The sequence below is a fragment of the Arachis stenosperma genome, chromosome 2, assembly GCF_014773155.1.
Source record: "Arachis stenosperma cultivar V10309 chromosome 2, arast.V10309.gnm1.PFL2, whole genome shotgun sequence".
In the NCBI taxonomy this organism is placed as follows: Eukaryota; Viridiplantae; Streptophyta; class Magnoliopsida; order Fabales; family Fabaceae; genus Arachis; species Arachis stenosperma.
In genome coordinates, this window is record NC_080378.1 from 117,643,131 (window position 1) to 117,654,991 (window position 11,861).

At 29.8% G+C, this 11,861-nt stretch overlaps 2 protein-coding genes across 6 annotated transcripts; one reads left to right on the forward strand and one right to left on the reverse strand.

Moving 5' to 3' along the window:
- Positions 1 to 5,405: 5,405 nt before the first annotated feature.
- Positions 5,406 to 8,736, forward strand: LOC130957292 (uncharacterized). 5 transcript variants are annotated; one of them, XM_057884165.1, is made up of 10 exons: positions 5,406 to 5,552; positions 5,668 to 5,898; positions 6,184 to 6,250; positions 6,405 to 6,433; positions 6,519 to 6,727; positions 7,038 to 7,156; positions 7,296 to 7,391; positions 7,472 to 7,547; positions 7,772 to 7,925; positions 8,210 to 8,736. In XM_057884165.1, the coding sequence occupies exons 2-10, from the start codon at positions 5,692 to 5,694 to the stop codon at positions 8,354 to 8,356; spliced, it is 1,104 nt and encodes a 367-aa protein (XP_057740148.1). In that variant the 5' UTR covers positions 5,406 to 5,552; positions 5,668 to 5,691; the 3' UTR covers positions 8,357 to 8,736. The 5 variants fall into 5 exon arrangements, with proteins under 5 accessions (XP_057740148.1, XP_057740161.1, XP_057740166.1 ...); XM_057884178.1 differs by lacking the exon at positions 5,406 to 5,552 and having other exon boundaries at positions 5,560 to 5,898; positions 7,472 to 7,554; XM_057884183.1 differs by lacking the exon at positions 5,406 to 5,552 and having other exon boundaries at positions 5,560 to 5,898; positions 7,780 to 7,925.
- A 1,748-nt stretch (positions 8,737 to 10,484) lies between these two features.
- LOC130963564 (transcription factor GTE1-like) lies at positions 10,485 to 11,078 on the reverse strand. Its single transcript, XM_057889666.1, has one exon. The coding sequence runs from the start codon at positions 11,076 to 11,078 to the stop codon at positions 10,485 to 10,487; it is 594 nt and encodes a 197-aa protein (XP_057745649.1).
- Between the last annotated feature and the right edge of the window lie 783 nt (positions 11,079 to 11,861).

Below are 11,861 nucleotides of genomic sequence, written 5' to 3' on the forward strand. Positions count from 1 at the left end.
CAAATTAATGTATTTTGTGAATTTCTATTTCAAGAATCACTTTAAAATTTAATTTACTCAATTTTTTAATCTTGTTTTGCTCTGCCCAATATATTGTGCATATTTTTTAAACTGTGTTGAATGCAAAACTTCTTATACATAATAATTTTTAACATTTACTTTAAGATACATTTTAGCTAAATTTATACTCTCATTATAGGTGGAAAAAATTTACTATTTTTAGTAATTAAAATTCTTTTTAAATTTTAAATATTCCCAAAAAAATTTTACATTCTCCTAAAATATGCTATTCTCCTTTTGTTTAGTTATAGAAACAAAATAGTAACAAGTGAAAATTATAAGTGTGGGTTCCATATAAATATGTTCTTTTCATCCAAGTCCATAATATAAATTCATAATTACAGAGATGGAGAATAAATATGGACAAAATTGTCAACTTGATCTATTTTTTATAACTATTCACCCTTTTATCACTTATTAAAGGGAACGAACCCTCTCAATTTTTTTAACAATAAAAGAAATAAAGAATAATTTTATTATTAATTTTATAAATGAAATAAAAAAAATATAACAGAGAACACAATAAAAACTAAAAAGTTAAAGATCATATTTTATTCCTTCAATTTTTTTTAGCAAGTGAGAGCATCTATGGGGAGTGCTACGGTGATGAGATGAAGAATTTTCTTTTCATGCTGAAACAAGGTGGAATGCATGGATGTTGGACGCGTGTATTAATGTTCCCCAGGACAAGACATATGTAACGGAAGCAGAGAGACAACAGGCTTTCAGTTGCGTGTGTCAGTCGCCCAACCCAGTTCACGTAACCCACAGCAAAAGGTCTACAATTAATTAATTTTCTCGGTTAACATAAAATGGGACGCTATTTAGTAATTTTCTTCTTTAACCGTGGATTTTTTTCAACATTAGCATTTGACTGTTACGAAAAAATAATTTTGTTTACAACAAATTTTTAAAGAACAATGAACGATGATTTCATTTTTCTGTAAATATGTTTCAATGTAAAATGAGCAATATACAAATATGTTTCTAAAATTTGTATTCTGGACAAGTAAATAAACATTTTATCATACATAAACTATTTAAAAAAATATAAATTGTTAAAATTATTAACAAAAATTTAATATGACAAAATTCAATTTTTGTATAAGTATTTTTTATATTATTTTTATTTTTTTATTTACAATTTATTAGTACTTTATTATTTAATTAATGATAAAAAAATTATTTTTATGAAAAAATATTTTTTGTATGATCTTAAAGAAGAGACCAATAAATCAGTTTAAAAATAAATATAAAAATGATAACTTAAATAAAAAATAGTTAATATTCACATTTTTAAATACAAGAATAAACTGTATACATATTGAAGATACAAATATAAAATATATGTTTAAAATAAAAAAAGAAGACAAAAATAATTATTTATTTTTCATGAATACTCCCAATTTATGGGTTTTATATAATTTATGCAGATATTTATATTTATATTTTAAATATTTATACAAATTATATTTGTATGTAAAAGTTTTAATATTAAATAATTTTATTTAGAATTTTATTTTTACCTAATTGTTTAAATTATTATACTGGTCTCTTCCTTAAGATAATACAAAATTTAATTTTTCGTAAAAATAATTTGTTTTGTTATTAATTAAATAATAAATGACTAATGAATTGTAAATTAAAAAAATAACAACATTATTAAAAATACAGTAATAAATATGACATGTTATTATTTTAAATTTGTATTATTAATTTTAATGATATATGTATTTTTAAAAAAAATTATGTATCATAAATAATATGTTAACTTGGTTAGAGAACAAAATTTAATTTTATATTTATATGTTCATGGTTTTAAATATATTTTTAATTATTTAGAATAGATTTATTTTGTTATATTACATTTTACATATTAATATATATTCCATCATGTAATTAAATAAAAATATATTTTTTAAATAAAAAATTTAAGAACTGAACTAACTACTAACGACGTTGATGTTGGTATGGAGTGATTCATCTGTCATAGCCAAAAAAAGGGGATTCACTTAGAGGACAAGAATTAGGAATTAACTCGGCGCTGCCTATACCGGGAAGAACGGAGAAATTACAAGTCATAGGAATTCGATGAGACGTTAAAGAATGATGAAAGAGATCGCGTCAGAACGTGCTTCAATTAACGGGGTAGAATTTAAAAATTTTAAAAATTTATACAATTACCCATCTGAAATTATAAATTACAAAATAACCCAACTATAGTTGAGATAATTACCAATTAAAATATGACACATTTTTGAGAAAAACTTATGTTCATACCCTGACCCAGTAATAAAGGCCCAGGTCCACAAGAAAGGCCTAGTCCAGAAGATTGAGCCTTACTACGCGCCGACCTGGTGTCAAGAAGTCGGTGGAGGCTAAGATATGTCTTAAAGAAGTCGGGCACGAGATTAGCTGGCAGATAAACACTCATTCAAATGAGTAACCGCTTCAATCACTTAGGCATGTTTTAAACAATATGCATAACGTCCCATAATTTTGATGGTTATTCTATGCACTCATCGTGCCACAACCCTAACTCAAATTTTGGGGGTCATCTGAGAAAAAGATAGTAGCCACCAAAGAGAGAAAGAAGGCCAGAAATAGAATTTACCTTTCTGCGCAAAGCAGAAAATTTCAAACGGCAATTTCTCAAATTTTCACCGTTGGATCAGTTTGAAGGTTAAACTGCATGTTCCTATCATCTTCTTCTTCATTATGGTCGGTGGAGATGTTCATTGGAGAATTTCATGGAGAGAAATTGCCTTCACAAGAGAGAAATTAGGTTTCTCATTTTTTAGACAGAGTAACAACCTTGGAACAGCAGTTTCTCATTCTTTAACCGTTCGATCCACGTGAAAGTTGGGATGTAGATTCTTGATGTCTTGATCTTTATTCTGAATAGTGAAGATTTTAATTCGGAATCCGTAGAGGGAGAAATTGGCTTCGACATCATCTTTCTTTTTTGAGTATATTTCATGTTCTTGCTTCTTATTTGTGAGCTTTGGTGCTTTCATGTTTTAGATGCTTATATGCACATGTTTGTGCTTTGTTTGAGACTTTCTTGTATCTCATTCGATTATAGTGGAGCAATTTCATTCGTCTGGACGACCCGTGGTTTTCACCTCTCGCATTGACGGGGTTTTCCACCTTAAAATTTTGCTGTGTTCTTGTTATTGCTTTACTTGCTATATTTGCTTCTTATAGTTGCTGCCATGTTGTGTCGTGAGTGCTTTCATATTCTTCCTGTGTAGGCTATTTGTGTTGTTTTCGCTTTTAAGCTCTTCCAAAGACATGCCGAGACGCAACTTTTAAATCTTACATGAAACAGGGACACACATACATATAAAACATAAAGTATTTTAAAGATAAATTGTAATAGATATTTTGATTCTTACTGATATTAAAATATAAATTAAATTTTTTACTTATTTTTAATGTCTTATCTTAATTATATGAAGTATTTAAAATAATTTTGATTTTAAAGTCATAATAAAATATATTATATCTAAACTTATTTTGAGAATACATGTTAACAATAAGATTGGACACGCTGACACGTGATGATATTTAGGTGTGTTCAGACGTGTCTGGAGAAGATTTTCTTTTATCCGTAATGTTATTACGGGAATATATATTTTTTAAAATTATGGTTTATTTTGTTCTGACAGTATAGATTATATATGGCACAAAAGATTTATAAAATTAAACTACTTTTACAAATAAAAAGTCATAGGTTGACAAAAATCTCTGGCTAAAAAGACCAAGGTATCTATAGATAAAAAATCAAATAATAAGATTTTTAGTTATTATTTTTATATGAAAAAGTTTAATTTTTATTAATAATTAATTTTAACATTCATTATCTAAAATTTGAAACAATTAAGTGTATACATTTACATTTAATTAGGTGGTAAGTCTGTTGCACAAATAAAAATAATTAGGTGTTAATATTTTTTCTCTTTATGTCTATACAAGTATAATTAGATATTAGCATAAAAAATTATACTGATAGTTATAATATTAACTCAAAATTAATTTTTTTTTAAAACAATTGAATCTTGATTCTAACTTTTGATTATAACATTAGTATTCTCTCCAAATTATATGTAATAAATATTTGAAAGAACAGAAATAAAAATATAGTAAAAATTTAAAACTAAATAAAAAATTAAAATAATATGTATATAATAATAATTTTTTTATTTAAATTATATTATTTTGTTAATTTTATTTTTTGTAGAACAGAAAGGTAAAAAAAATAGAGAATGAGAGAAAAGAGAGAGAAAGATAAAGATGAAGAGTGAGAGTTTGTTAATTTTGAAAGAAAAAAATTTATTTTAATTATAATAAAAAATATCGAATAAAATATTTTGATTTGTCAAACTACTAATATAAAATATAAATTATATATAGAATAGAAATGGTAGAGAGAAATAGAAAAATAGAGAGAGGTAGAGGAGAGAGTTTAGGAATGGAGTTTATTAATTTTAGAAAAATATATTTTTTCTCAATTTTAATAAGAGAGTGTCATGTGACTCATTTGATTATTAAATTAGATAGTAATATATGATACATAATATAGGTATATTTTAATTTCAATTTCTCAATTTTAATTTTATTGCAATTAAAGAATGTCATGTTGCATATTCTGATTGTCAAATTAGTAATTAGTCATTGATATTAATATTAATATTAATAATGATATATAAAATAGATAGAGTGATTGAAGGAATGAGAGAGCTGGAAAAAAGAAGAGGGGGGAGGGGAAAATGCTTTAATTTTGGAAGAAAAGATTTGGTTTTAATTGCAATGAGAGAGTGGCATGTGACACATTTTAGTTATAAAATTAGTATAGAGAGGAGGGACGCATTCTTTAATTTTGAAGGAAAGATTTAATTTCAATTACAATGAGGGAATGACATGTGGCATATTTTGGTTGTAAAATTAATAAGAAAAAGAGGATAATTCTTTAATTTTAGAGAGAAAGATTTAATTCTAATTATAATAAAAAAGTAACATGTGACACATTTTGATTGTAAAATTAAAAATATATAATATAATAGAATATAATAGATAATAAATTCTTATCATATAATTTTATATTCTTAAAATACATACTTGTTTTAGTATGAAATTATAAACATTTTTTTTTGTCAATTCCTGCATATAAGAGCTATTTTAACCAACAAATTAAAACTTTTCGTAACTTTTTTCATATTCATCAATAGTACTACATATAACCTTTGGCTACCAAAAATGCAACCTCCAGCATTACCAAAAAGCCCAACATATTACTCACCTTTATTAACTTATAATCTAACCTCTCTAATTAACTCACTCCCCAACAATTTCTGTCCCTTCTGAGTCCCTGTCTGCGCGTGTTAACACCGCACTGCTAGGCGTCAAGCGTTCTAAGAGGCCACGCATCTTCCGCAGCTGCTGAAAATTTTTTTGTTCAGCACCGTAGCATTGGCCAGCATCTATTTTCGGTTATAAGATCCATAACTAATATTATTATGTCATTCTTTGACTCTTTGTATTCTCTTTCAATTTTACTCAGTCATGTATAATAGTAACACTCTTTTGTTGTCTTCTTCCTGAAAGGAATCACAAGGAAAAAACTTGGCCATGATTTCGTTGGTGAAGGAGCTTTGGAGAACTCTCGTCTTCCTTTTCTCCATCCAATTCTGGAGAATGGGATTGCTTTGGACCTTTTCCATTGTCTTTTCTCATCACCAATTAATCAAAGATTTCTTCTGTTCCCAACGACCTAAATCATATTACAGATGTTCCCCTTGTGTAGTTCCTGTTAGGCCCGTTGCTGTGGTCACAGGTGTAAGTCTTCTTCTCTTTGGCTTCAAAATCAAAAGTTGATTATTTTATGCCAATTTTGGAATTAATTTTTTATATCTAATCATACATGATTAGATGTATGTTACAATGCATAAAAGTTAACTTATATTTTTATTGGATTTATATTTTCTAAAGTTTTGGTTCATGAAGAATCATGCATCCTATGTGTTTGATGATATGTGCCATTGAATTTAAAGTACATGCCATTCTCTTTGGTTATGGAAATTTTGTTATATTATATGATTTGGGTTTGTTTTGTTGGTGTAGGCAACATCTGGCCTGGGATTTTATACTGCTTATGAACTTTCCAAAGAAGGATATGTTGTTGTGCTTGGTAATTATTTATGCTTATGTCTTTCTCAATCCCCTCTTATTATTATTTTGGGGTTTTAATAATCATGCTAGAAATAGATTGCATTGTCAGTGAACAAATAACTTGTAATCCTAGTCTATGCAATGTGTGCCTAAGATTCTAGTTGTGAATGCAGTTGGGCGATCGCAGCAGTTGTTGCTTGAGGTACCTTTTATACACATTATGAGATCATGGTGGTGATTTCCAACCTCGCCGTAAATTTTTTATGGGTGTTCTGATTGTTTGATAGGCGGAAAGAAAGATCAAAGCTTGGAATAGAAATGCGCACCTCAAAGCTTTTCAGGTAGACCTGTCATCAGTTGAATCAATAATATTGTTCAGAAAGTCCTTGCAGCAATGGCTGTCGGACTCTGATTTGCACAGCTCAATACAACTATTGATAAATTGTGCTGGAATACTTGCAACTTCACCTAGAACCACAGCTGATGGATATGATCAGTAATAAACACTTCTCTCTCTTTTTGATCTCCCCTAACATTCACTCATCGTATTAATTAGGTTTTATGTTAGTTACTAATTGTAAAGCCTCTGGAGGCAATGTTTATAATGTATGATCAACATGAACTTTGTGCTACCAAAACAGGGAAAGACGCATGGAAGTGTAGCAAAAATGAATTTATTTTCTGGGTCCTTGATCCAGAGTAAATAGCTGTTTTGTACTCATACACTTCACATTTGTCTGGCGTCTTAGTTTTATAATTAATAGTAATTTTTGAAATCGATGAATGATTCAAGCCATTCCTCCCAGGATGATCGGTACAAATTACATTGGTGCATTTGTTTTGACAAACCTTTTGTTACCACTTCTCGAAAGCAGTAATGTATCTTCCAGAATTGTGAATGTCACATCCTTTACTCATCGAAATGGTATGTATAGTTAATTAATTATTATAATCCGTACTTTTTATCTATATTTTTGTTTGGTGACTATGTTGCATGAGTTCGAATCTTCTCAATTAGATCACAGTGCTTCTCCTACAAACCCTGCTCAGGCTCTGTTCTTCAGTTACTGATATGCAGGTTGATGATCGAACTGTATCTGGGAAAAGATTTTTGAGTTATATGCAATATCCATATGCAAACATCTATGAGTATTCTAAATGTAAGCTATATTTGGTGAATTTATGCAGCTTATTTTATGTCTTTAGACCTAATTCCTAACTAGAATATAATTTGTTGAAGTGTTCCTTCTCCTCTTCACCTTTGAGCTTCATCGACAGCTACGCTTGAGGGAAAAATCTCACCAGATCTTTGTCGTGTATGCAGTTACAAATCTTCTTACTTACGTTTCCCTTTGTTGGTCTTATTTCCTAGTGCTCTACGAAAATGCTGTTCCCAAGTGCTATGTTGTACTTTTCTTCTGTTTTTCCATTTACTTCTCCAGCTTTCATGAGTTAAACTAGAAAATTTAATTATGTGTGTTAAAAGTTGTGTTTAAGCTTTATTATTGTTAACATTCAGTTTCCATATTGTTGACATTAGTGCTGCAGATCCTGGAGTTGTACAAACAAATATTTTGAGAGAAGTTCCATCCCTCCTTTCCTTGTCGGCACACTTTGTACTGAAGTATCTGGGCCTTTTGCAATCCCCTGAATATGGGGTCAGTTCCATAATTGATGCTGCCCTTGCGCCACCAGTAAGTACACTTTTCATGGGACTAATTAGGTTTCTTTTTTTTGGTCCACATTAACTTTGGAAATAAACAAAAATTTTCTCATAAAGTAGGAAATTAATATCAAGGTTCACAACAATGAATTGAAAGATTCTGTTCTTTTTGTTGTGTTAATTTTACTGTAGCTCTTTCGCTTGTATGCATACATGCAAAGTGCATACATGTTACACTTTTCTTGTGTTGCATTTGATCATTTATTATAATCATGTATGGATTATGGAGTATAGTTAGCTTAATATTGATTTCAGGGAACTTCTGGAGCTTACTTCTTTGGGGGAATAGGTAGGACTATTGAACCTTCAATACTTTCAAGAGATGCTGGTTTAGCACTTAAGCTCTGGGAAACTACAAGTAATCTGCTATCGGCGACCCCTTTTGGCACTGAAGAAGATTAACCAGATGTAGCGTTTGATCATGGGTTAAGACGTATAACAAAGTGCAGATGTGACACTTGCCTGATGTAGATTGATAACCTGTTCTTCGAATGAAGTTCTGAAGTTTTTGGCTCTTGGAAGCTACCACCATTATCTATGATGTGGTAGTATAGTTTTTTAAATGTGTTTAGCCACTAACACATTACTAGTATTCAGCTTTTAATTTACCAGATTGAGTATTAGAAAGGAAATAGGAACCTGTATTCTTACTATTCTTCTGCCCATTTTTGTTTTTTCCTTTTGGGCTGTAAGTTTTAGTTATCATAAATATTTTGTTTTTCTGACGTATTAGACGATGTAACGTTGTGAATTGTGTGTTCAAATGCAATTAATTTAACAAACCCCAAAAGTATTAAAATGAAACTATGATGCTCAATTTTCTAATCTTTTTTTCTCTATCCAGTATATTTTGCATCTGTTTGAAATTGCGTTGAATGCCAGAACCTCTTTGTTACCTCTTATTTTAGTTCCTCATTCTGAGTAACTCTACTTTTGTTTAAGTAGAAATTTGGTTTGTTCTGGATTTTTATGTCAAACGTTTGAATTTGTCGTTAAATTACTTGTAATAAAGGTGTCTATGCTGGTGTAGAATATCTAGAAATGAACATTGTGAGCATTACCAATAACCACACATGAATTCTTATGTATGTAAAGTGGACAAATGATGGAAGGAATACTTAATAGAGCCTCCTTTTTTAGCTCTTGCCTGGCTTCACCTAAAAGTAACAACTAATTTTGAAACTACCCTTTTTCTGAACAAAATTTTTGTGCATCAAGGTTGGTGACAAGATCCATGCTAGCATAGTTATAAAATTTTGGTGTAAACTGATTCAAGGCGTCGTCTTCAGTCGCCCGAGGAGTTGTGTTTGCAAACAAATCTATTTTTATATATAAAAGTTTGATACCTAAGTTTTTCTATATTGTGTTTAAGCCATATTTTCCTTTCTAACGATGCCATGTCAACAATTTTGTTTATTTGGCAAAATTTGGAAATGAACCAATCATCTTTTGGTAAAAAATTTTAAAAAAATAAAAAAATTCTTATCTATTATTATTCAATTAATACATAAAAGTACTAATTAAATATATATATATATATATATATATATATATATTAGAAGTGTCATAATAATAATAATAATTATAAAAATTTTCATTTACAAATATTGAAATTTTACAATTTATACATGCTAACACTCTTACTACTACATTATTAGGCCTACTTATGCATGCTACATAAGATTTTATTATTCTTTATTTCTTAATCTCTCATATTAATTAGCAAAAACTCCTTCAAGTAAGTTTAAATTTGTCACATTTTCTTACTAAATACATTCAAATATATCATTATCATAAAACAGAATAGTTAAAGTTTGGAGGGAGGTGAGGTGGGCAAGTCCCTTGCATTCCAACATCAAGTGTGAAAGATCCAACCTTCCTTTGGAGGCTCTTCACACACTCGCTGTATTCATGAATGCTTCAGAGCTCACCAGTTTCTCACTGTAGCTGATTTGAAGATGTCTCAGGCTACAGTGTGGATGTCCTGTATCAGACAAATCAATCGATCCTCAACTCTTGTAGTGATGGGAGTATAGCACTCACTGGAAAGTGGAAACCACATGTGGGAGGAACAATGGGAGATGTGTAAATTATTAAACTACCCTTTTACCTTAGTCCATAACAATAAAAAAAAAAAAGTTTCAGTAGCTCACAAATTCAACCCAACAAATTTAGTCTTTATTATCTTATTTTTATGTTATTTTCTTATTTTATCTTATCTTTTATTTTTCTTAGGCCAATGCGCTATACATATTTAGTTTTACCTTTATAATTCAATTCAATTCAATCAATCAACAATTAATAAAATTTCTTCATCTTTTCTTTCCTATTCTTTCACAATTTTATCATAAATAGCCTAATGGCCTCCAATTGATAGTTCACGCAGTAAAGGAGGTAGCACTGATGAGAGTAACATTGATGAATATAAACATATAAACAATGTCATTGATGCCAACATAAAAATACTTACAATTGTTTCAAGTCAATTCCAAATTAACTACAATCAAATACTACTCAAAATTGAACAATATCAGAAAACTTCTTCTTCCAAATCCTCACTAAGAAAGTTGTTGTCTTCAAAATCTTCTTCCCTAAGAACCAAACCTGTAAGGTTCTTCAACAATGGATTTCCCTTTGTGCAATAATGTGTCAGTGAATGGCCACACAAGTTTTCCAAATCCTGAAAGGACTTGAAAGCATCATCAAAGAAAACTGTTCTCTCCATTCTCTGCATCATCTCCCTCTGTTTCTTCCTTTGCAAGTAAACTCTGTTCCGTTGTGCAGCTTCATTGGTTTTCTTCTTCTCCAATATCAATTTAGCTTTGGCAATAGCTTCAGCAAGTTTTTTCCTTTTCTCCTCTGCATTCGATTTCAAAGGCTTTGAATTTGGCTTTGGCTCTTCTTTCTCTAACTTGTTTTCCTTCTCAGCTAGCCATCTTCCCTCCAAATTCTTCCACTTTGTCTCGAAAAGATCACTTAACTTTGCGGCGGTTCGATGAACTTCATGCCCCGAGGGGTACTGGGACATGACATTACGAAACACCGTTCTGATATCAGCAGCAAATTGATCAGTTTCGTTGTACAAATTGTTCCACAGCTTCCGCTTAATCCTCTCCAAATCCATCAAAGCCATTGCGTATTCTTGAATTCATCCATACCCGAAGAACTTCGTTTCTTCTTCTCTTCACGTTCCTTTACTGCATCAGTAGTAGTACCCTTCTTCATGCTTGAATTTTCTTCACTCTTTTCCACCTTAGCTCTCTTGTTGGGACGAGAATCAAGAACAACGCTGTTACTGTTACTGTTGTTGTTGTTGAATCCATCAAGATTGCTGCATAATTCTGAAGACGAAAAAACTCTTTTTTTGGGTACCCTCTTGTTGGCAACATCTGAAGATTTCTTGGGAGGAACAAAAGTTGAAGACTTTGGAACACAAAACATCATCGTACTCAGTAGAATGCAACGATAACAGAGAATTGTTGATTAGGTGAAAATAGAAAAACCCTATCAAGTGAAGTGTTTGTGTTTTGTAAAGTTGCTTGGAACACAAGGTAATTAAGAAATCTGGGTTCCTTAATTAAAATGGAAGATTTTGCAGTTTGGCCTATCTTTTTTCTGCTAATCTTTTAGTGATATAATATCTTATCTTTCAAAGATATTAATTGCATCTTTTTAAAAATTAAATTTACATGAATTGTTTTTTAATAACGTCCTAAATTGAATGACTAAATAATTTTTATTATAAATTATAAATAGGTACTAATTGAAAAGTAACTTTTTTAATGATATAGTTTTAAAGAAATTTGTATTTATTATTTTCTTAATATGTATATATTTTTATTTTTAAATAGTTAGTTTAAAATGAGAAGAGTATTTGTTCTCATCATCATTTGGATTGATTTTTTTT

Bases quoted from the DNA above. Each gene is read 5' to 3' on its own strand.
- LOC130957292 (XM_057884165.1), top strand. From the start codon at position 5,692: ATGATTTCGTTGGTGAAGGAGCTTTGGAGAACTCTCGTCTTCCTTTTC. The intron at 6,728-7,037 runs GTAATAAACACT...CATTCCTCCCAG, and splicing joins ACAGCTGATGGATATGATCA to GATGATCGGTACAAATTACA. The intron at 7,157-7,295 runs GTATGTATAGTT...TCTGTTCTTCAG, and splicing joins ATCCTTTACTCATCGAAATG to TTACTGATATGCAGGTTGAT.
- LOC130963564 (XM_057889666.1), bottom strand. From the start codon at position 11,078: ATGGATTTGGAGAGGATTAAGCGGAAGCTGTGGAACAATTTGTACAAC.